General features: G+C 37.6%; 1 protein-coding gene across 1 annotated transcript in view; it reads left to right on the top strand.

Annotated features, from left to right (window-relative positions):
* LOC124366641 (von Willebrand factor A domain-containing protein 8) overlaps positions 1-26,149 on the top strand; it is a 123,816-nt gene that overhangs the window by 92,377 nt on the left and 5,290 nt on the right. Inside the window, exons 15-24 of the mRNA XM_046823240.1 lie at positions 1,116-1,264; positions 10,991-11,147; positions 15,043-15,223; positions 16,615-16,820; positions 17,602-17,743; positions 18,971-19,170; positions 20,117-20,381; positions 20,973-21,093; positions 22,442-22,631; positions 23,034-23,272. Coding sequence (XP_046679196.1) covers positions 1,116-1,264; positions 10,991-11,147; positions 15,043-15,223; positions 16,615-16,820; positions 17,602-17,743; positions 18,971-19,170; positions 20,117-20,381; positions 20,973-21,093; positions 22,442-22,631; positions 23,034-23,272 — 1,850 coding nt within the window. The remainder of the gene's footprint in view (positions 1-1,115; positions 1,265-10,990; positions 11,148-15,042; positions 15,224-16,614; positions 16,821-17,601; positions 17,744-18,970; positions 19,171-20,116; positions 20,382-20,972; positions 21,094-22,441; positions 22,632-23,033; positions 23,273-26,149) is intronic.

The raw sequence follows: 26,149 nt of genomic DNA, 5'->3' as shown, positions 1-26,149 counted from the left end.
AATTCAGCATGCTTGGTAATTGTGCATCCTATACTTCAGCACGCTTGGTAATTGGGCATCCCATAGTTCAGCACGCTTGGTAATCCGGCATCCTATAGTTCAGCGTGCTTGGTAATCCGGCATCCTATAGTTCAGCATGCTTGGTAATTGGGCATCCTATACTTCAGCACGCTTGGTAATTGGGCATCCTATAATTCAGCATGCTTGGTAATTGTGCATCCTATACTTCAGCACGCTTGGTAATTGGGCATCCAATAGTTAAGCACGCTAGCATGCTTGGTAATCTGGCATCCTATAGTTCAGCACACTAGCATGCTTGATAATCCGGCATCCTATAGTTCAGTACGCTTGGTAATCTGGCATCATATAGTTCAGCACGCTTGGTAATCCAGCATCCAATAGTTCAGCACGCTTAGTAATCTGGCATCCTATAGTTCAGCGCGCTTGGTAATCCGGCATCCAATAGTTCAGCACGCTTGGTAATCCGGCATCCTATAGTTCAGCACGCTTGGTAATCCGGCATCCTATAGTTCAGCACGCTTGGTAATCCAGCATCCTATAGTTCAGCATGCTTGGTAATCCGGCATCCTATAGTTCAGCACGCTTGGTAATCCGGAATCCTATAGTTCAGCACGCTTGGTAATCCGGTGACGGTGGTAACATATAACAAGGACTACCAGAAGGTTATATTTGAATGAATAATAAAAACGTGTTTTACTGTAATTGTTTGTTTATTTATTACGTCCACATTACTTCTCTGATATATACCCAATAATCTGACATATTTGATCATTCGCATGCCTCAAGTCCTGATCATGCAGGATCAACGGAAGTTTACTATACCTCAGTACAAATGGCTCTTACAGTATCTTGTGGAGGTACATGTAGATACACAACACAATTGTTTTGCCCACCTGAGTTATTTGTTTAACTAACTAGTTAAATATTTTTGTTGGATAATTAATGAGTGTTGATTACTCAGAGTTGTCCAAGTACACGAGTTTGCTGCTGCAGGGTCTATGTGTAGCTCTCAGGCTTGAATTCGTGTTAGTCTAAGTGAATGTTGACTTGCTACGATTGTGTTTCACTTGTGTAGAACCATGATTTGTGTTCAGCATGTATCTCTGCTGGAACGGCTCTTGCAAGATTTCACGATGGGAGAACACCTCTTGCTAGTCGGCAACCAGGGGGTCGGCAAAAACAAGATGGCCGACAGATTATTACAGCTGCTGAACCTGCCCAGGGAATACATCCAACTTCACAGGTTGGACGGTAAATCTGTTGTTTCTTGGCCAGTATTTTTTGTTTACTAGTTAATTGTGTACAACATAGTAAACAAAACTGTTTAGTTACTAAACAGATTGAAAATTATAAGGAGGATACTTTAATGTAAATATTATTCAAATAAAATTAAAATTATAAATTCATAAAGTTACTGTAATGTATGCGGGTCGACACTGTACTCTCTATGGGTCGGGAAGAATAATTAAACTACACATTTAGAGTAACATTGCTCTAGGACCGCTCGTAAAGGAACGGACGGGACGCGGAGGTTACATGACGGTGTCTGGTGGTGGACTCCGGGTGGACTGCTGGCTGGCCAGCTTGGACCGTTGGTTGTAGGGTAGTGGCGTGATGTGACGTCACAGGAGAGCAGCCTATGAGCATTCTTTATTCTTTTAGACCACATCGTATGTTACATCGCCTGACAATACATACTGCCAACATCACTGGTGCAGACATTAAATATCACTATGGATACCTACCAACTTAGTACTTCTCACACTAAATACACTACAATCCTCCCCCTTAAATACATAAGTCCCCTACAATTTTAGAAATTTATCAATTACAATTTGTCTTACAATTCTCCAATTTTAAATCAATTACAATGAATAAGAAAATTGACATTATACTCTTTATTTTTGTAAGTATAGATTATAGAGAACAAAACACAAACTCAATATAATCATTTAACACAAATCACAAACACTTCAATCAAAACCAATAAATCAGAATATAGCAATTAATAACACATTGAATGAACACAATTAACAAATCGATAATAATAATGCTTAAACAATATTAATTATATACAAGTCACAATTGGGTTGTATTTACAAGTCCATTTTGACTAAAGGTTTACGATCCCTTAGTGGGTATCGTCTAACAGGTGTCATTTGTTTGGGTGAAACGCTGGAACTGTTATTGTTTACATTTGTACGTGGGCTGGGGCTTTGCCCCTGAGCGTTTCTGTTATTGTTATGGTTTTGCGGAGAGGGGGGCAAGGTCGTTGCTAAAAGTACTGGCGACCTTGCGCTCGCTCTGTCCCGCGACTGTATATCGATCGTTTCCTGCGTGTGCTCTGTTGCCACGCTTGCGTCTGGGAGTCTAGGCATTGTTGTCAACTCAGACATTTCCGGACTACACTGTAAACCTACCAACTGGTCGATATGTCGTTTCCACCTCATGCCCGTATTCAGTTCAACTAAATACGTGACTGGTCCTAATCGTGAAACTACCACACCTGGTATCCACTTATTTCTACCTCTGTAATCTCTGGCTATGATTGGTTGTCCAATAGCTAACTGTCTAGTTTTACTACCCCTATAGTACAATCGTTGTTTTTCTTGATTATCTGACATTATTGCTTTAACATTTGGGCGAATTAAATCTAACCTAGACTTTAGCGATCTGCCCAACATTAATTGAGCTGGCGATAGATTGGTAGTAGAATGCACTGTATTTCTATACGTGAACAGGAAGTTACTCAAAGCTAATTCTAAATCCTTGGAATTATGAAGAGCTGTTTTCAATTTATTTTTAATAGTTCTGACTGACCGTTCTGCCAAACCATTGGTTTCTGGGTGGTATGGTGGTGAAAACGTGTGTTTGATACCATTTGACATCAAAAATTCTTTAAACTCTTGACTGGTAAAAGGTGGTCCGTTGTCGGACACTATGTGGTCTACAATACCATACCTACTAAATAATTCCCTTAATTTCACAATCGTGTGAACAGCTGCCGTTGAAGCAACGGGCAACACCTCTGGCCACTTAGAGTACGCATCTTTTACCACCAAAAATAACTTGGACTGAAAAGGTCCAAAAAAATCAATATGAATTCGAGACCAAACTCGTTCCGGAACATTCCAATGATGCAGGAAAGCCTTGGGCGGTTTTGCTCGTTCCTCCAAACAGGCTGCACAGCTGTTAGCTAGTTGTTCTATGTCCCGGTCGATATTAGGCCACCATACATATGCACGGGCTAATGCCTTCATGCGAACAATACCTATGTGTGAAGTATGCAATTCGTTCAGAATGTTTATTCTGAACCTTTTAGGTATTACCACCCTGTACCCCCACATTAGGATTCCTTGCTCCAAGGTTAATTCCGACTGTCTAATTTCAAATGGCTTTAGATCTGGTTCAGTTACAATAGGCCAACCTAATTCTACATAGGATATTACCTTTTTGATTTCACTATCTACCATTGATTCTCTTTTTATGTCTACATAGCTTAATGGTATGTCATTTTCAGCTAAGCACTGCAAATAGGTACCTATGACATTAATATTAAGGTCATCATCCGAGATTTCATCTTTAATCTCACTATTTACAGGTAATCTAGATAAACCATCGGCATTGCCATGGTTTTGGGACTTAACATACACAATCTCATATTGGAAACCACTTAAAAACAAAGCGTATCGTTGTAACCTACTGGCTGCGAAAGCAGGTAACCCTTTCTTTGGTCCAAAAATAGCCACTAAAGGCTTATGATCAGTCTTTAACAAAAACTGTGTACCATATAAATATTGACTAAATTTCTTAACACCAAATACAATGCTTAATGCTTCCTTATCTATTTGTGAATAGTTTTTCTCAGCGCTATTTAACACTCTACTTGCGAATGATATAGGTCTTTCTGTACCGTCGTATTGAATCTGACTCAAAACTGATGCAATGCCATATGGACTAGCATCACTGGCTACCACTAGTGGTAATGCAGGATCATAATGCGCTAAAACTTCAGCAGAGATTAACTTTTGCTTAATCTCTTGTAGTGCCTTCTTACATGCTAAATTAAATACAAAATCGGTATCCTTTCTTAACACTGATACATTGGGGTTAAAATAGTGGATATCCTAGGAATGAAACGTGAATAGTAATTAACAAGACCAAGGAAGGCTTTAAGCTGTGTCACATTTTGAGGTTCAGGTGCCTTGGCAATTGCTTCAACCTTACTAGGTGCGGTATGCAACCCTTGTTTACTGATAACAAAACCTAAATATTCTAAACTGTCACAGAAAAATTTACATTTGTTCTTGCTCACTGTGAACCCATTGTCTTCAAGTCTTTGACACACTAGTCTAAGTCTATGCATGTGTTCCTCATTGTTTTTACCTGTTACTAGAATGTCATCTAAAAATACAGTTACCCCCGGGATACCTTGTAATGTTCGTTCTATTATTCTCTGGAATATTCCCGGTGCTGAACTGATACCAAAACATAGGCGATTGTAAGCATACAATCCTTTGTGTGTGCTAATTGTACAATACGTTTGACTATCTACATCTAGTTTAAGCTGCTGATAAGCTGAAGATAAATCTATTTTAGAGAATTTTTCTCCGTTTTGTAGGCTGGCAAATATTTCTTCAATTTTCGGTAACGGGTGTCGGTCTACCTCCAAGAAAGGATTTACAGTTATTTTATAATCCCCACAAATTCTTATTTTCCCATTAGCCTTAATAATTGGTACAATGGGAGTCCCCCATTCACTGGTATCTACTGGTGAAATAACGTTCTCTTGTTCTAGTCTAGTCAGCTCGGCTTCTACTTTTTCTTTAAGTGTAAAAGGTAACGTCCTAGGTTTAAAGTATTTTGGTACTACATTTTCTTTTAACTTTAATTTAACTGGTGCACCCTTGAAACATCCCAACTTATCCGTAAATACATTTGGAAACTCATTGTACAGTAATTCTACTTGTTTGTTGTTGTTGACAACAGACGGATTGACAGATGTTTGTTTGTTTACCTCTACAAGTGTGTTGTGGCTTCCACTGACAGGCGTGCATGCGTCTGCCGCGCTGCCGCCTGCAGTTGGCACAACCCCCACCATGCTCGTGCGATCAGCTGACTGTACATTGTTTACATTACTAGGCACTCTAACTGTTAAATCTAATGCTTGCATCCAATCACGCCCTAACAAGGGATTAGCCCCATTAGCTACGATGTATAAAGCTAATTGTTTCTCTTTACCTTTATGTTGTACATTGACCATAACCTTACCTAAAGGCCTGATCTTTTCATGTGTATATGAACTTAATACTAAGCTAGTTGGATACATGTTTATATTTCCTAACTTAGTCTTACAATCTTTTTCTGACATAACTGAAACACAAGCTCCACTATCGACTTCAAATACAATTTCCTTACTTTCCACTAATAACTGTACCGTTATTGGCTCAATTTTATTAATCTTAGTTTCTATTTCTTTAACCGTAAATAGATTGGAAATGTCATACACATCGTCATTGTCTTTATGTTTCCAGTGATTATCTGAACCGGACTCTGCTGATTCTTTACTTTCCTCTACATAGTGCTGCCTACCTTTATAAACATATTGCTTTTTATTGCTGTAAAACTGTTTCCCTTTAGCTGAAGGCTCCTTAGACCTATTTGTAAAAACATTTGGTTTGTTCTCATTAGGTTTGTTAACATAATTTTTCGATCTACAAACTCTTTCAAGGTGTCCCTTCTTTTTACAATGATTACACGTGTACTCACGAAACCGACATTGCGATGCTGTGTGTGATCCTCGCTTGCCGCAACAATAGCAGGTGATGTCTCCCAGCGCCTTCCCGCCGTCCGATGACCGTCTCGCTGCGATGCTCGCCGCCTGTGTCCTTTTCGGTATCGACCCGCTGCTCTGCATCCGGTGAATACGTCCTCCTGCAGTTGTCATCTGGGCCGCCCCCTTCTCAGCAAATTCCATTGCAGTAGCTAGTTGCACGGCTTTTTCATAAGTGAGGTTCTCCTCCCCGAGAAGTCTTTTCTGTATCTGTTGGTCTCGCAGACCCGCGACTAATCTGTCCCTTAAGTAGTCTGGCAATTTATCACCAAATTCACAATACTTAGATAACTGTTTTAAATGCACAATATAATCGCTAACCGTTTCATGATCCAATTGATTCCGCCTACTAAATTTAAATCTTTCCGTGATAAAAGAAGGCTTGGGATGCAGATGATTCGCTATAGTGTCCACAATTTCCTTGTACGACTTGTCAGACGGTTTGTCTGGTGTAATTAAGTCTTTCAGTAACGTATAGGTCCTTACACCCATAACTGTCAACAAAGTGCTTAGTTTCTTTGAATTATCGATATCATTACAATCAATAAAAAACTCAAATCTCTCTATATAAGACTGCCACGATTCTTCCGCACTATCAAAATAACCCATAGACCCGATAGTTGCCATTTTGTTTTCTTGTACACTCCGTAATAACTGTTTAAAATGTCCCCGGTAAAAATAATCGTCTAACGGCATTAATTGCAACGATTAAAATCAGCTTGTGCGCTGCTTACACCAAGAATAGTTTATATCGATCGGCGTACCTTACTACTCCCGACCGTTGGAATGTCCGGAATGTCCTTGCACATTCGCGGTTATTTGCACGTGTTCATTACGCTTGTTGCCCTTCCGCACTAAATCACTGTAATTCACTGTTGCAGTTGTTTTCCTCGTCGCCACTGTAAGCGACGTTCCACTGTTGCAGTTGTTTTCCTCGTCGCCACTGTAATGTATGCGGGTCGACACTGTACTCTCTATGGGTCGGGAAGAATAATTAAACTACACATTTAGAGTAACATTGCTCTAGGACCGCTCGTAAAGGAACGGACGGGACGCGGAGGTTACATGACGGTGTCTGGTGGTGGACTCCGGGTGGACTGCTGGCTGGCCAGCTTGGACCGTTGGTTGTAGGGTAGTGGCGTGATGTGACGTCACAGGAGAGCAGTCTATGAGCATTCTTTATTCTTTTAGACCACATCGTATGTTACATCGCCTGACAATACATACTGCCAACATCACTGGTGCAGACATTAAATATCACTATGGATACCTACCAACTTAGTACTTCTCACACTAAATACACTACAGTTACTTTTGATGTAAATTAACAATTTTAATTCAAAATCTGTCCATGAATTAAAATATTTCACTCTTTTGATTAAAGGATGTCCAGGAACAAATTTAATGTCCTTTCAATTATCAAAAATTCCTGTATTGTAAAATTTGGTTAATTTTTTTTTAATTACTGTTCTAAAAATCCTAAAGGATGATACCTCTTAAGTTCAGAACAACTAGAAGACAGCTTTCATGCTGTGCTTGGATTTGATTGATTTTCTATAAATAAAAAACAATTAAAACTGTTTTTTTGTCTAGCTTATATTGTATGCAATAATATTTTAACTGTACAAGATACTATACAAGGCACACAATTTTATTTCTACATGAAAGCCTAAACCTTAAATTATTTTTCAACATAATTTCCACTGATGTTCAAACACTTGTCATAGCAGGTGATCAATTTGTCTATACCCTATTTATAAAAGGTTCCCGCCAACGAATGTAGCCACAACTCCATGACAGTTTTCACTTCATCGTCGGTTTCAAAGCGTTTGCCGCCTAGCTGGCGCTTCATGTGCAGGAACAAGTGGTAGTCAGACGGTGCCAAGTTCGGGCAGGTGATCGAACTGCTCCCAGCGAAATTCTCGAACCAATGTTTGAGTGTCACCAGCGGTATGGGGCCGAGCATTGTCATAGAGCAACACAATTCCGTTACTGAGCATTCCTCTCCGTTTGTTTTAAATTGCCCGGCTTAGTTTTCATAAGGTTTTGAAATACCTTGCCGCATTAATAGTTTCACCTCTTAGGAGAAAATCAATCAGCAAAACACCTTCCCGATCCCAAAAAACAGTGCACATGATATTTGTGGAGACATTATTGTCTTGAATTTTTCTTCGTGGAATGCGTGTGTTCCTGCAATGTGTGCCACTCCATTGACTGCTGTTTGGATTCCGACGTGACATGATGGACCCGTTTAATCACCTGTCACAATTCCTCACCATCATCAATGTACCGTGTAAGAAAATTCAAAGCACTTTCGAGTCTCTTGGTTTTGTGCACAGCAGTGAGGATCTTTGGAACCCATCGGTAACACAGCTTGCAATGATAACCTAAGCGGTCCTTAACAATTTCGTACAAAAGAGTGCATAAAATTTGTTGGATCATCAGATAGCGTTGTCATAGTGAAAAGTTTGTTCTCTTGGATTTTTTCGTCAACTGCCCTTACTTGGGGCAGGATCATCAGTAACGAGGGAAAGCCAACCGCTCCGATTCTCATCATGCAAATTTGTTTGACCGCCATTGAACATTCTGACCCACTTTCTCACTATTCCTTCACTAATCACATCTTCCCCATAAACATCTTGAATCTTATAATCGGCAGGATCACTAATTGTCTTAAACATTTTAAACGCTCAGAGAAAACTGAAAACACAATGTAGAACAACTAAAATGGCGTGAGTCGATAGCTAGTGAACAAGGACAACTAGTGCGCATGAGCGGAACACTGATTGCAGCGCTATAACAGCAGTAAAAGAAACAGTATTTACTTTCTGAACATAATTCATAATTCATCATTTTTTTGCCATTAAGGCACAAGATAATTGACAGAATAGTTTGTACATACATATAGACTAAATTTTTAAAACTTCTAAAAAAATGTTAATTTACAACTTTTTAAAGATTTTTTAAACATAAGTATAAAACTTAATTTAAAATTACTTGTTTTTTATGAAATTCCCAACCTAACTTCATCTATAAGAAATCATGTGACATTAATATGCAAGGTTTATTAATTATGTATAACAAATTATTAACTTTTAATTTGATGTTAATTTTACTATGTTTATTCAGCTAAATAAATTTTTTTAATGGCTTAAATCTCTTTCACATAATCGTAACAAAAATCTACGTTGTTAAAATTGTGAGCTAATGTATAATGATAATAATATGTGTAGTGATAAAATAGTATTTTTCATTTACAAACTTGTACAAGAGAGAGTGATAGTTTACGAGATTTCTCCTCTAGTCTGACATTGTTGATTGTATGGGATACAGGGACAAAACTGTAAAGTCACTGATGTTGCAGCCCACTGTACGAGAGGAAGTGGTAGTTTACGAGATTTCTCCTGTAGTCTGACATTGTTGGTTGTATGGGATTCAGGGACAAAACTGTACAGTCACTGATGTTGCAGCCCACTGTACGAGAGGGAGTGGTAGTGCACGAGGATTCTCCTCTAGTCTGACATTGTTGGTTGTATGGGTTCCAGAGACACAACTGTACAGTCACTGACATTGCAGGCCACTGTACGAGTGGAAGTGGTAATGTACGAGGATTCTCCTCTAGTCTGACATTGTTGGTTGTATGGGTTCCAGAGACACAACAGTACAGTCACTGGCATTGCAGGCCACTGTACGAGAGGGAGTGGTAGTGTACGAGGATTCTCCTCTAGTCTGACATTGTTGGTTGTACGGGTTCCAGAGACAGAACCGTATAGTCACTTACGTTGCAGGCCACTGTACGAGAGGAAGTGGTAGTGTACGAGGATTCTCCTCTAGTCTGACGTTGTTGGTTGTATGGGTTCCAGAGACACAACAGTACAGTCACTGACGTTGCAGGCCACTGTACGAGAGGGAGTGGTAGTGTACGAGGATTCTCCTCTAGTCTGACATTGTTGGTTGTATGGGTTCCAGAGACAGAACCGTATAGTCACTGACGTTGCAGGCCACTGTACGAGAGGGAGTGGTAGTGTACGAGGATTCTCCTCTAGTCTGACATTGTTGGTTGTATGGGTTCCAGAGACACAACAGTACAGTCACTGACATTGCAGGCCACTGTACGAGAGGGAGTGGTAGTGTACGAGGATTCTCCTCTAGTCTAACATTGTTGGTTGTATGAGTTGCAGAGACAAAACTGTATAGTCACTTACGTTGCAGGCCACTGTACGAGAGGGAGTGGTAGTGTACGATGATTTCTCCTCTAGTCTGACCTTGTTGGTTGTATGGGTTCCAGAGACAAAACTGTACAGTCACTTAAGTTGCTGGCCACTGTACGAGAGGGAGTGGTAGTGTACGAGGATTCTCCTCTAGTCTGACCTTGTTGGTTGTATGGGTTCCAGAGACACAACAATACAGTCACTGACATTGCAGGCCACTGTACGAGAGGAAGTGGTAGTGTACGAGGATTCTCCTCTAGTCTGACCGTGTTGGTTGTATGGGTTTCAGAGACACAACAGTACAGTGACTGACATTGCAGGCCACTGTACGAGAGGGAGTGGTAGTGTACGAGGATTCTCCTTTAGTCTGACGTTGTTGGTTGTATGGGTTCCAGAGACACAACAGTACAGTCACTGGCATTGCAGGCCACTGTACGAGAGGGAGTGGTAGTGTACGAGGATTCTCCTCTAGTCTGACATTGTTGGTTGTATGGGTTCCAGAGACAAAACCGTATAGTCACTTACGTTGCAGGCCACTGTACGAGAGGGAGTGGTAGTGTACGAGGATTCTCCTCTAGTCTGACCTTGTTGGTTGTATGGGTTCCAGAGACACAACAGTACAGTGACTGACATTGCAGGCCACTGTACGAGAGGAAGTGGTAGTGTACGAGGATTCTCCTTTAGTCTGACGTTGTTGGTTGTATGGGTTCCAGAGACACAACTGTACAGTCACTGACATTGCAGGCCACTGTACGAGAGGGAGTGGTAGTGTACGAGGATTCTCCTCTAGTCTGACATTGTTGGTTGGATGGGTTCCAGAGACACAACTGTACAGTCACTGACGTTGCAGGCCACTGTACGAGAGGGAGTGGTAGTGTACGAGGATTCTCCTCTAGTCTGACATTGTTGGTTGTATGTGTTCCAGAGACACAACAGTACAGTCACTGACATTGCAGGCCACTGTACGAGAGGGAGTGGTAGTGTACGAGGATTCTCCTCTAGTCCAGGCCATCAGATCTGGACATGTCTTGGTGGTGGACGAAGCAGACAAAGCTCCCACTCATGTCACTTGTATACTGAAGGTTAGTGTGAGAGTTATTACTAGGCACAACCTTGTGTAGTCCATGTTTGAGTCTGTGCTAAGTAAAGAGCTCATCATCATCATCATCATCGTCAGACGTTTCCGTTCTCACGGGTCGTCGTACACAGCCTCCTCCACTTTAGTCTATCGTTCCAGGTCTCCTCTTCATCCACCTGTATTTTCTGTAGTCCCCTTCTCTCTATGTCTTTCCACACTTGGTCCTCCCATCTTCCTCTCGGTCTTCCTCTTGGTCTTCTTCCTCCTTCCTCCTTCTCCAGTGCTATTCTAGGCATTCTATTATCTCCCATCCTCTTCACATGCCCCATCCACTGTATTCTTCTTCCTTCCATTGTCTCTTGCAGTGAAACTACCTTCAATCTTTCTCTAGTTATTTCGTTCCTTATTCTATCTCTTCTTGTAGTCTTCTCTATCCCTCTTAAAAATCTCATTTCTGCAGCTTGCAATCTGCTTAAATCATTTTTAGTCCACGTCCACGTCTCTGCTCCATATAATAAAATTGGTTGGAAATAAGATTTATACATCAATACTTTTGATTCTTTCCCAATGTTCCAACTCCACACAATCTTCTTTACCATATTGAAAAACTTTCCACTCTTCCATATTCTGTTTCCTATCTCTTCTCTTATTGTGCCCCTATCTGTTATGATACTTCCTAAATAACAGAATTCCTTCACCTTTTCAAGTCTTTTTCCTTCAACTAACACGTCTTTGTTATTTCCATCCCTTCTCTCTACTTTCATTACTTTACATTTTTGTATGTTCATCTCTAAACCATATTTCTTCGCCACTTTTGCCCATTTGTTTAACTCTCGTTCTAACTCTTCTTCCCTATTTTCCCATATCATTATGTCATCCGCATATGCTATTGTCTTAAGTTCTTCTGCTCCTCTGTTTCCTTGTACTTCTAGAATAATTTCATCCATTATAATATTGAAAAGGAAAGGTGACAATATGCTTCCCTGCCTTACTCCTCTCTCTGTTTTAAAAGTATCTGTATATTTTTCTTCAATTCTTACCCTGTTTTTACACATGCCGTACAGGTTCTTTATTCTTTCTACTATTCCCTCACGCAATCCTCTCTTTCTCTAATCTAAAGTAAAGAGCTAATCTAGGAAATACAGGGTGATTGAGATGTTCTGGTGAATACAGTGTTTATTGAAATATGAAGGAGTAAAGAAAAAAATAAATGTGATTCTCCTTTGAATTGGAGACCACAGAGAAATCCTGTCCAGTCATTCTCTGATGGGTAGGATGTCATTGGTCTCAAATTGTGTTAGAGATGGCTATTAACTCTAACTTAACTAGTTAAAATAAATCTTTAACTTTTCTTATCCTCTACCATTGTCATTAGACTAACAATGTCAAATACTTTCCTCTTTAAATTTGGTACAAAAAGTTATCTAAAAAAGTGTATAAAAGAAGCAATGATCTCTATATATAATAATATTTCAAGTTATGGTGTTGTTTTCTTTCCAAATTCAGCTTCTGTGCCCTCTGTGTAACCACAAACATCATGGCAATCTATAATGTTTCTGTAAAACACCATTTTGAAAGTGTAGTCATAGTCATCAATCTTGATTACATATGCGTTAAGAGTAGTAATTGCGTCATATACAATATTAGTAAAAACATTGTATGTAGAGAACATAATAAAAGATATAACAGAAAAAATAAATTTATTCACTTTTTCAGTAGACCATTACTATAATTACTCAATACTTTTGAATCAGGAATATTACAGATGTTTAGAGATGTTCAGTTCTTGTTTTCAGTTCTGGTTCTTTGATCTTTGTTCTTGGAACTAGTTCCAGCAATATAATAACTTCTTGTACAATCTTTAAAAAAAATGATTGTACCTGATTCCCTTATAGCCCAGCATTGAAACTGTAAACTGACATAATCAACTTTGGCCATTGCAAAATACATTTATTAGTTGAGGGCAGTTATTGTATATAAGGAGCCTTTAACAAGGCTATTTAAATTTTTGTGTAAGTTTATATTTTATAGTCTATATAGACTAATTTTCTGGTTTTCTCCTTATTTTCCACCATTCTGTTTCTGTTGTGACGATTGCCATTTGCCATTGGCCTCTGTTCAGTTTTCAGTGGTTGGTTGGTCTATGCAGACCCATTAAAATCTGTATTGTTTAGTTTAATTTCAATAATTAGAGTCTTTTTTATTAAGTGCATATTTTAGAGTTAGAGTGCATGGAGTTGACACACAACTTTGTTGTAATTCCTGACTTATGTGTGTCACAATGCTCTGGTATGATTTGTTTATTTAACCTAGACTGTAGTTATGTGTTATGTTATAAAGGGTATTTCACAATTGATTTTGTGTATTTTCCAATTATTAAAATAGTTTGACAAACCAAAGCTGCAACTGACTTATTGGCTGAGCTTTAGGGAAAAATTTCAATTTGGGGCTGGGAAAATTTCACTCTGTCTGTCTGTCTGTACAATATCTCAAAAATGAACTGGCTTACAGACTTGAAATTGTGCTTGAAGCTTTATTTCTATATGAGCTATACTGAGCTTGATGGTGTATGTCACTTAATGGGATTTGGCTGAGCGTTAGTGAATATTATTACACTGGTCTTATGGGTAACCATGATGAGAACAAGAAAGTAGCAGAATAAATAAATTTTTAAACAAACTCAATACATCCATAAAAGATTCAAACATGTTATATGTTAACCCTATGTACTTGAAGGCAGTATTTATAATTTGTCCTTGGAGCTCGTATGTCCAGCTCTCTACTGACCAAGATATACGTTCATAGCTTGTAAGGCCAGCACCACTGTCCACTAAATATAGCAGTTATTTTCTAATATTCTCTTTGTTTTATAATGAACGGTGCTGACACCGATCAAGCAGCTTTATTTTAAAGTAATTTTTAGGTAAAGCAAAAATTTTAAATTAGCCTATAACTCTTCTCTAAACATTGACTGTACAAATAAGACGAATGACTCATAGTAGGCACATACACTGAAGTGATAGAAGGGATAGAAACATAGACAATTTTACTAGAAGACGTGTGCTAACTACTCTTGACTACATATAGGTATGTATTTTTTTTTAAGTTTTATTCTGTGAAAATATGTAAAGAAAGAAAAATGTAAAATTGTTCATGTCTGAGTATAACTATAAAGGCTTATTTTATAATATTTTATTTACATATCTTTGTTAATAATATAGGTATAAGAGTATATTTCCCAAATGTATGTTTATCTTTGTATTAGAAAGAATCATTAAAAATAAATTATAAATTATTTTTCATTTCTTCTTTAAACATTTTAAATTACTATGCAAATAACATGAAGGATATTGAAAGATAATTCCCATCTGGAAAGGCAAACAACAAATATGGCCGCCGAGCTGTCAATGAAAGTAGTGCGGCCATCTGTACTGGCCATACAAGTTCGAGGACAAACTACTGCAAAACTAACGTGAGTTGTCTGCAACCTTGGTGTGGCCAGTGCTGCTGGCCTTTCGAGCGCAAAGGGTTAATACATGTAGCCTAACTATCCCAATACATACTCGTTTTATAGTGACTTGGTATTTAGACTTTTATTATTTAAACACAATGATGCATCATTTTTGAGTTAACCTGTTTTTGCTATGATTTTTTGTCTGTCTGTCCCTCAGGACATGTTGAGAATGAAATGAGTTACAGGTGTAAAATCCTGCAGCAGCATCAGCGAAGTCTAGCGCATGGTGTAGCACAATCCTACCTGGTCTCTATAAGATAGTGAACAATTATTTACTTAGTTCTTGGACTTTAAAACTGTTGTTATCTGATCAAGATTCAAGTCACAAGTAACAAAAGTGTGGTGGTGGACAAACTGAAATAAATGTTTACTATGATGATTCCAGACTCTGGTGGAGAGTGGGGAGATGATTCTGTCAGACGGGCGTCGAATTGTGCCGGCGTCGGATCCTCGAGCCCAGTCCGGTGCTGCCAACATTATCCCTCTCCATCCAAAGTTCCGCATGATCGTGTTGGCCAACCGTCCTGGATTCCCTTTCCTCGGCAATGACTTCTTTGGTGCTCTCGGTAATCAAATTTGTGCTATTTTACAATTTAGTCAGAAGGGACAATGGAACCCTGAAGAGGAAATCTATGCAGGATTATTTAACCTACTCTGCTTATTTAAATCATTGTGGCAATACTAATGTTGAGGGAAAACTTATGTTATCACTTAAGTGGACAACACAAGGAATCTCAGTATATCTACCTACACCCTAGATTACACCCTAGATTACACCCTGGATCTGTCTGTTCTACAGTTTATCTCTCTAGTAAGTTAATATCAATTTAAAGGTGATTCGCCACAGACTTAAATTGTAACATTGTAAATGAGTGTGAGGGAGTTTCAATGTGGTGTATAACTAAGAAATTTCCCAAGACTGCCAGAGATGAAGGAATTATTTTTTTTTTTATGTATCAATTTTCCCCGCACGCACTCTTGTGGTGCATGGGGACTGTACACTACACTGTCTTATTATTACTGAATAAAGATTTTGTGACTTGTGATAGCCTATCTCTATCCAGTACAATATCTACGTTTAGGAACTATGCTCAATGGGTCAGTTTCTGGGTCAGGTAACTGGGTATAAAATCTGCTCTGAATATACTTGGTCCCAAAATATTAAGTTACTTTACTAATGCATTTTTTTATTTTAGACTAGATTTGTCATTTATAATACTAACATATTATGATTTTTGACATTTATTAAACCTTAACCTATTCACTTAGCAATTTAATAGTTTAATTTTTATTATTACCACTGTTTATCGATACAAATTTCTTTAATTATTAAATTAATATACAGCATCAATTTTATCCTTGCACCCTTTTATGTACTATTCAATCTTCTTTGTCTGCCACAATTACCCAAGGGATTGTTCGGCAACTAATAAATGTCATGCATGTAGTTCTGACATCCAATATGTATTTATTGCCCGCTAGATGTTAACAACTTATTTGGTTCACCATGTTTATAAAACTCAGCTGAGTTCATGTAGTGCAGACAGAAACAACCTTACACATCCTGTCACCTCAAGTGTAAAGATTCTTTTAGGACTAACTGCAATGAGAGATTTTAGTATACAATGGATATAAATTCTACACAATTTTATGATTGGTTTCATTAATATGATGATGAATAGTTTTATTTCAGAGGGCAATTACTGGTAATAGCAATAAAAAAAATAGGCCAAACTTTAAAATAACAATTTTCAAATTTGAAATATTTGAAAATCTAAATTTTTTTAAATTTATGTTTTAACACCTTAAAATACAAAAAAATGTTCAAAGTAACTTGGACCGGGATGCTAATGAATAATTTAATAGGTTACTTTTATTACATACACTTTTATCAAGGTGTTCTGTTGGTTCTATTTTCGGAGATGAAAGTGAGTGATGAACAGTGGCCGGCCTACAGGTGACCTCTTCAGCTGTCATGCAGTGGACAACCCGAGCGAGGAGAGCGAGAGGGCGCTGTTGTCTCAGTACGGTCCAGACGTGTCGCGCGAGACAGTCTCTCGTCTGGTGGCAGCATTCGCCAAGCTGCGCAGTCTCGCGGACCAGGGCATGGTCACGTACCCATACAGCACTCGCGAGGCTGTCAGTATCGTCAAGCATCTGCAGGTATTGGCGTCACTCCACTCGTAATGTGTGTGTGTGTGTGTGTGTGTGTGTGCGTGCGCACGCGTGTGTGTGTGTGCTGATGTGTGGTGTGATAACTTCTTTACACCATAGGCACAGTATGTTACCATTTCTCTGGAAAAGCTACGCTGGGATTTAATTTAGGTTCCCTTAACGTCCATTGACACCTTCATATATATATATATATATATATGTGTGAGGGCATAAAAGTGTTGACCGTCACTCATTCATTGTCTGATACAGATCCATTACTGTCACATTATTCCTTGATTGTTATTTATTTAAAAATTTTTCTATGTTTACTTTTATTTATTTAACTTATGTACTGAGATTAAACGTTTAGTTTTAGTAGTTTATAAATGCGTTTTCTTGAAAATTTAAATTTTTGCAATATTGAGTTGTGGGAGAATAAAACACATGTGTTACTATTTTTCAGATGTTTATTTTAGAAGTGTTCATTGAGACCAGATACTGGAGGTTATAACAATGTATTTCACAATAAAATGTGTTGTTTTTAAATATGTTTAACAACAGTTATATTTAGTGTACAGACTTGTAGTTTCAGCCTGGATCGACTTTTCAGAGGTGGACAAAACACTTGTGAAATATATTTATAAAATTAATTCATTAATTTTGTTGAAATTAATAAAAACTTTAATTGTTTCACCAAGTTTGTGCACAATTACAGTTGTGATGAAATGTGTGTAGAGTATTATGTTGTAATCAAGTAATGTACAGTGTAAGTCTCATGTGTATTGTGTAGGCGTATCCGAACGACTCACTGGCAGACACAGTCAGTAATGTGTTTGACTTTGATAGCTACAGCCAGGACCTGAGAGACACTCTGCTGCAAGTCCTCGCCCAACACGGGATACAGCTCGCTCTGTCAGCGACCGACAAGAAACGTGAGTACAACACCTAGTGAGCAGTCTAACACGTTGACATTGAGGCTTTACTGAGTCTCTGTATTTTTGTTCAACACTAGAATGTTCAAATATCCTGGCTTTAGTGGTCGCAGTGCATGCTTGAACAACCACATCAAAGGGTTAAATGTTAAATGAATGTGTATTTTGTATCTTGTTTCATTACTACCCCAAATGTTATATCAAGGTATACACTATATTTAGGTGTTAGAATGAATTCAAAGGTAGAGATGAATTTAGTACAGCTTCTATTATAATTTTAGAGAGTAAGAAAATAATCCACTGCTATACACTATCTTATAAAAATATCTTATTATCCATCCAACCCTTGTAATGTTTAATTCTTTTAAAAATAAAATGAGTGGCCGATCCTCAAATAAGCTTAAATCTTCCCGTCCTCATGGGACACTTTATCAAAACTCAAGGAATTTCTTGGTGGGGAGCGCTTGGACAACGATGATGATAAGTTGAATGTAACAGTTACTAAATGGTTTAGCGGTCAGGTAGCAAAGTTCTCTATGATGGGATCCAAAAGCTGGTACCAACACTTAAAAAATGTTTAAATGTTCATGGTGACTATGTAGAGAAGTGAATAAATATTCTTAATTTTGTTTGTCATGCAACTTAAGTTCATACATAAAATTTCCCTTGATCCATTATAAAACTGTTCTTACTTATAAAATTATCCTCATATATAGAAAGCTTTGTAAATTTACTCAATATGCATACTATAAATTTATTGTAAATGTGTATATGTTTTAGAACAAATTTCAAGGTTATACTAATCTGTGAATTTAATAAGGATGTAGCAATTGAAAATGTTCAATTTTAGACATTTATTGGCAGGTATTGTATTTTGTAAGCTTTTTTGTCTTAATAATTTCTACATATTATCTTCTCTCATAATACATTTGGCCAACCCAGATATTGTAAAGGGCTGGATAAACTTGGATTGGATAACTGTTCTCTATTTTAACGTTAAAATCTTTTTATGGAAGTGTTCAACAAAAATAGTATATTAATTGAGATTTTTTAATCTAATTTTAATCTAATCTGAAATGTATTACATTAGTTATGATTATTGTAAAATGCTTTATTTAAGCAGAGCAATATGTGTATGTGGCCCGTGGGAAGTGAGTCCTCATTACAGTTGTGGATTTTAATCTGTAAATGTTCCTTTACGATAACACAGACAACTGTCTGACACAGGCAGGGAACATCTGCAGCTGACTGTGGAGCGAACCAGTGGACAGGATGTGTCGGGGCCCAAGCATGGCAAGGTGGACGAGAAGGGGGACCCCCACGTCGGGGGCAACACCTGGGCGGGAGGCACCGGAGGCAGGGACACGGCGGGGCTGGGGGGCAAGGGCGGTCCCTACAGGCTGGATGCCGGTCATACTGTACACCAGGTGGGTTAGCTTTCACAGCTAATTTATAATGTCAGTAATAACTTGTTATTACTAAACAAATTCTGAACTTAAAATTAATTTTTTAGCAGATGTTGCTCTGAATATAACATAACATAAATGTGAGGAATAATATTATGGAAACAGAAAATCACATTGCATATATATTAGCCACCCAGAACCAGATTGAAATAAAAATGTATATAAATAGTTGTTACATAGTTGATACAATTCAAATAATAATAATATTTTATTTTCTCAAATATATGTACAGTTTTTTACAAACAATAATTACTCAGAAACTAGGTCAGACTTCAGGAATAAAATTATGTATATTTACATAAATACTTACATATAAAACATAAATCAAATCATCTAACAGTTGTAGACAAGAAAGTAAATTAAAAAATCAATTTATTACTATTTATTGTATTAAAACTAAAAATAAATCTATGTAATTTCTTTAAAAAATCTTCTATAACATGAAATAATGATAATAATAATAACACAACTAATAAAATAAATTTGTTTTCCTATTTTACTGTTTAAGTTCAACTCCAATACAATAATAATTCAGTTTTGTAGAATATTTTGTGTCTTGATTTTAAAAAGTAATATCATCTATTTGATTGAAATTCTAATATTACATACTTAATAAATTGGATTAGAAACAATTTCTCTATTATTCCTTTCTACCCATAGAGTTGAGTGGTTAACTACATATATTAAAATATCTTCCAAAGTGTTGAGTGTAAATCAAAGCCTCCTCAAACAACTGTAGATGGAAACTATAGAAAATTCTTCGTGAAGCACACCGTGGCATAACCACAAGCAACTACTAGTGAAGTTCTTTTTTAACGTCTGATTTGAAATTAGCTCTTAATGATCATGATACAGACAAACAATGCATGCTTGGCCAAGCTCTGAAAATGTTACGTTATGTCTCTAGCTGAGTGATGAGGAGAAAGCGGCAGTGCCTGAACACGTACGGAAGGCCGCGCGGGAGATGGCGCAGAAGGCTTTCAAGGAGAAGCTGCGTGAGATCCGGATGAGTGAGTACGACGCTTCACTGTACGACCAGTTCTACTCGGCAGTGAGTGGACAGGTGCAGGCGCTTCGCGTAGTGCTGAGCAGTCTGCAGGCACGGTCGCGTGACCGACTGTGGCTACGGCACCAGACCAGTGGCGAGCTGGATGACACCAAGCTGATAGAGGGTACTGTAACCGTAACCGCTAGTGTAGATTGTAAGTTTTGGCAGGATTTACTTGGTGACAGGTATGACTTAATTTAGGAGGTTATTGCATTTAAGTTTCCACAATAAGTCATTAAATTACCTCTAATAGTTTCACAATTTATTATTATCGTAATAAAAAGTGTTAAATTTTATTTATGTCAAAGTATAATGGAAGCGAACTTTCCACTTTCAAAAAAAAAGAAAGAAATTTGCATAAAATAATCACCTTAGACCAAAATTCTGTTCAAAAAACATTGTTGTCTTTTGAAAATATTTTTGTTGATGCAGTTACGACAATTTTTTAAAAATAGATTGGCAAGAAATTCATATAAGTGTGAAGTAATACTAACTTAAAATTGATAAAGGTACTCCTCATTTACTTCTAAACCAAACCAAACCAGTGGAAAAAAACATTAAAAGCTTGTAAATAATATTTAAAATATATTTTTCCCAAACTGTTTATCAATTGGGCGTTGGTTTCCAAAGTGTTAATAAACCTATTGCAATTGTGCTTTGCAAATTTGTTCAGTATCTGACAAGATAACAAACCACTGTGTTGTTTCCCCGACAGGAATAACAGGGGAGAAGAATGTGTATCGGCGGCGGGGAGAGAAAGAACCTGAGGTCGGGACTCCGCAAACAAAACCCAAACGTCTCAAGCTTGTTGTGGACGTATCTGGTAGTATGTATAGGTACGTATCTGGTAGTATGTACAGGTACGTATCTGGTAGTATGTACAGGTACGTATCTGGTAGTATGTACAGGTACGTATCTGGTAGTATGTACAGGTACGTATCTGGTAGTATGTACAGGTACGTATCTGGTAGTATGTACAGGTACGTATCTGGTAGTATGTACAGGTACGTATCTGGTAGTATGTACAGGTACGTATCTGGCAGTATGTACAGGTACGTATCTGGCAGTATGTACAGGTACGTATCTGGTAGTATGTACAGGTACGTATCTCTTCTGTTCCCTTATTACTGCCTTGGACACTTGTATCTAAGTACCACAGCGTCACAACCAGACTCGCCAGTTTCTCCTTCTCTTGTTATCTGATCCAACCATCATATCTTTGGTCTTCCTTTAAAACTGCTTTATGATTAACTCCTCCTCATAACAAGTGGCCTTATTATTAGTATTATTTCAAATCTAATTATTTTTGCTTTCTTGTATCACTGAATAGTGACAAATTTCTAGAAAAATCATATTTCTTTCACAAGATTTCAGTATTTAACAAAAATGTCATCCACAGAGAAAATTGCTTTCTCAGTTAAAATTGTGTGTTAATATTAAAAAACTGTGCCCTTTTTGTAAGATTTCATTTCAACTCATTTGGCCCGTTTTATTCTGTAATTCCTCATACTACTAATAAAGGAGTTGCCCAGCAACTACTGACCACCATTTACATAGTTTTGGAATGTCATCCTCAATTTTAGCACCTACTTCTGTTCCTCTATAAACTCAAGAGGTTTAATCATTGTTCTTCAGTTTTGTTTGTGCGATTTAGACAGCAATCAGTTTTATATTGAAACGTTTTAGTGTACAGTGGAAGTATCAAACGCTCAATCAGTGATTGGTTACGAGTTTGTTATCCAAAATCGGACTGGGAGAGTGATTTTGGTGACTCATTCAGTTAATTATATAATTTCTATCTATAGTATTATTGGAATGAATTTGATTATATTCATTTGGTATTTGATTGCAGGTCTTTTTTACATTTGCTTTTACAGTTTCCATTGAGATTGAGAATAAATAAATACAAATACCAAGTTTCAAACATCTTGCTTGCAAGATCTTAACTTAAATATAATTTATTACAATAGCAAGTTGTTAAACTGGAAATATTACCTTACAATTATATAGATCAATTGTAATTATATAGATTATAAAGATCCCTTCCATCTTTCCATAGATCAATGTACTGCAATCTCATTTTACAGTTAGTTAGTTGAAAAAAGGAACTGTAATTTGTAAGTTAGTCTCTGAAATAAAGATCTGTGCGTGATAAAAAGTACTAAGATCGAGATATGGCGGCAGGTTCAATGGATTCGACGGCAGACTGGAGCGGGAGTTGGAGGCAGTAGTGCTAGTGATGGAGGCGTTCCAGGGCTACGAGGCCAGGCTCCAGTACGACATCGTGGGACACTCGGGAGAGTCCGACTGTATCCCTTTTGTGGCTGCAGGCAAGCCACCGTCCAACAACAAGGAGAGACTTGAGGTCATCAAGGTGAGTAATGTAACTTGCCAGTGTCTAGAACCCCACACGTACTCCACATAACCGACCTTGAGTCCGACCGTCTGCTTGTTACTGGTATCAGGCCATAACGCCAAACACATCCTCACTTTTTACATTCTCGCTAATTAGTCACAATTTACAGCACGGTATATACTTTCATTTTCAGCTAAAAATTATTTCACTAATACTGTATACACTGTTTTTTTTTTCAAATAGACAAGGAATTGGAAATAAATTTTTTTTCTCCTCTGGCTCCAGGGGTTCTTCTGTTTATACGGTTAGTTTGATATCCAAATTATAGAATACTTCAAATTTAGTTTTTGGACTTAATTACAAAATGTTTACCAGTGAAAATCAAATTTTTATCTGAGCAAGTACTTCCCACTTTTCTAGACGATGCACGCTCACGCTCAGTTCTGCATGTCGGGTGACTACACTCTCAGTGCCACCGCTCACGCAGTCAGCTCCCTGGCCAAGGAGGATTGTGACGAAGCTATAGTGATAGTTCTGTCCGATGCTAACCTGTCGCGCTATGCGATACCTGCCAAGAAGCTGGCCACTGCGCTCACTTCCGACTCACGAGTCGATGCGTACGCCATCTTCATCGGCTCACTGGGGGACCAGGCCTCTAGGTATAACCTCCAAGTCTCAGTATTCACAAATATAACAGATATTTTGTAAATGGGTTACAATGAAGTGTAATCCATCTCTTTCTGTTTTGCACACATTTCTTATTTATTATCACAGTGTGGTTTTGTGTGACTTGAAAATGACAATCTGATACAACAGCCAAAAATCTAATAAGACATTCATTCAATTTTTTAGGATTAGTACAATGGGACAAGTATCAGATAACAAATTATTTTGAATGTGTTGATCTGTTTACAATGTTTATTTATTGAACTCTTACCTTATTGTGAAGACTTTTGAAATTGCACCTGAGTGCTGAGACTAAACTTTGCAATAAATATGTTATTTGTTATACGATTTAAACATTTAAAGGACTGTTCGATTTATTGATAAACTGTCTGCAAAAAGTTATTTTTGTCACTTTCTTTTAAAATTAGTTTTTTTTAATATTTTATTTTAACTATTTTTAATAGTCACCATTTTCAAATTTCATTTACAAATTTGACTAGACTTTCTTTATTGATACACCCTGTCAACATAAAGAGTTTATGAATGTTTGGTTATAGTTGGTTGATTAGGTTTTAAATTATGATTTCTTAAATGAAAAACACAGGAAGACAGACAGACAGTAAATAGAAAGATACAGACCATTGGCTGCATTTGGTTTTTTGATTGATTTTACCGAAGGAAAAATATCCTAAAGTTTGTATATCACCCTGTATATCATATTCCTAATGTATTTGAAAACATATATCCTCTTCATATCTTTTTCCTCCAACATAAGTCTCTTTCCTCCTCATTTTCTAGTTGATGAGGATCATCATGAGTAACCTCATTCCTGTACTTGCTCGTCTGCACTCCCCAACATCATCAGGTTGTTCATAAATACCATCATATATATTTACCTGCTCCTTCCTAATATTCCTTAAAGCACTATAATTTTGTCTATCTCCGCGATCAAACTTCCTTGTTTTAGTCAATTCTCAGCTGCAGTCAAGTTGAATCTGTTCATTGTTCCTCTTATAAGTCTCACTATCTTCTTGATCTTGTCTACCAAGTTCCTCTCATCCTATGTCACCTATGTCTCCCACAAACCTCATTCCTGTACTTGCTCGTCTGCACTCCCAACATCATCAGGTTGTTCATAAAATACCATCATATATATTTACCTGCACTCCTTCCTAATATTTCCTTAAAGCACCTATTATTTTTGTCTATCTCCGCGATCAAACTTCCTTGTTTTAGTCATTTCTCAGCTGCAGTCAAGTTAGAATCTCTTCAATTGTTCCTCTTATTAGTCTCACTATCTTCTTGATCTTGTCTACCAAGTTCCTCTCTATCCTATTGTCCTATTGTCCCACCCCACAAACCTCCATTCCTGTACTTGCTCGTCTGCACTCCCCAACATCATCAGGTAGTGTTCATAAATACCATCATATATATTTACCTGCTCCATTCCTAATATTCCTTAAAGCACTATAATTTTGTCTATCTCCGCGATCAAACTTCCTTGTTTTAGTCAATTCTCAGCTGCAGTCAAGTTGAATCTGTTCATTGTTCCTCTTATAAGTCTCACTATCTTCTTGATCTTGTCTACCAAGTTCCTCTCATCCTATTGTCCTATTTCTCCCCACAAACCTCATTCCTGTACTTGCTCGTCTGCACTCCCCAACATCATCAGGTTGTTCATAAATACCATCATATATATTTACCTGCTCCTTCCTAATATTCCTTAAAGCACTATAATTTTGTCTATCTCCGCGATCAAACTTCCTTGTTTTAGTCAATTCTCAGCTGCAGTCAAGTTGAATCTGTTCATTGTTCCTCTTATAAGTTCTCACTATCTTCTTGATCTGGATCTACCAAGTTCCTCTCATTCCTATTGTCCTATGTCTCCCAACAAACCTCATTCCTGTACTTGCTCGTCTGCACTCCCCAATCATCATCAGGTTTGTTCATAAATACCATCATATATATTTACCTGCACCTTCCTAATATTCCTTAAAGCACTATAAATTTGTCTATCTCCGCGATCAAACTTCCTTGTTTTAGTCAATTCTCAGCTGCAGTCAAGTTGAATCTGTTCATTGTTCCTCTTATAAGTCTCACTATCTTCTTGATCTTGTCTACCAAGTTCCTCTCATTCTATTGTCCCTATGTCTCCCACAAAACCTCATTCCTGTACTTGCTCGTCTGCACTCCCACAACATCATCAGGTTGTTCATAAATACCATCATATATATTTACCTGCTCCTTTCCTAATTATTCCTTAAAGCACTATAATTTTGTTCTATCTCCGCGATCAAACTTCCCTTGTTTTAGTCAATTCTCAGCTGCAGTCAAGTTGAATCTTGTTCATTGTTCCTCTTATAAGTCTCACTATCTTCTTGATCTTGTCTACCATGTTCCTCTCATCCCTATTGATCCCTATGTCTCCCACAAACCTCATTCCTGTACTTGCTCGTCTGCACTCCCCAACATCATCAGGTTGTTTCATAAATACCATCATATATATTTACCTGCTCCTTCCTAAATATTCCTTAAAGCACTATAATTTTGTCTATCTCCACGATCAAACTTCCTTGTTTTAGTCAATTCTCAGCTGCAGTCAAGTTGAATCTCTTCATTGTTCCTCTTATAAGTCTCACTATCTTCTTGATCTTGTCTACCAAGTTCCTCTCACCCCTATTGTCCTATGTCTCCCACAAACATCCTCATTCCTGTACTTGCTCGTCTGCACTCCCCAACATCATCAGGTTGTTCATAAATACCATCATATATATTTACCTGCTCCTTCCTAATATTCCTTAAAGCACTATAATTTTGTCTATCTCCCACGATCAAACTTCCTTGTTTTAGTCAATTCTCAGCAGCAGTCA

This window comes from Homalodisca vitripennis, chromosome 7 (assembly GCF_021130785.1).
Source record: "Homalodisca vitripennis isolate AUS2020 chromosome 7, UT_GWSS_2.1, whole genome shotgun sequence".
Lineage (NCBI taxonomy): Eukaryota > Metazoa > Arthropoda > Insecta > Hemiptera > Cicadellidae > Homalodisca > Homalodisca vitripennis.
Note: the sequence above shows the minus strand (reverse complement) of the source record. Positions and strands in the feature narration are given on the sequence as shown.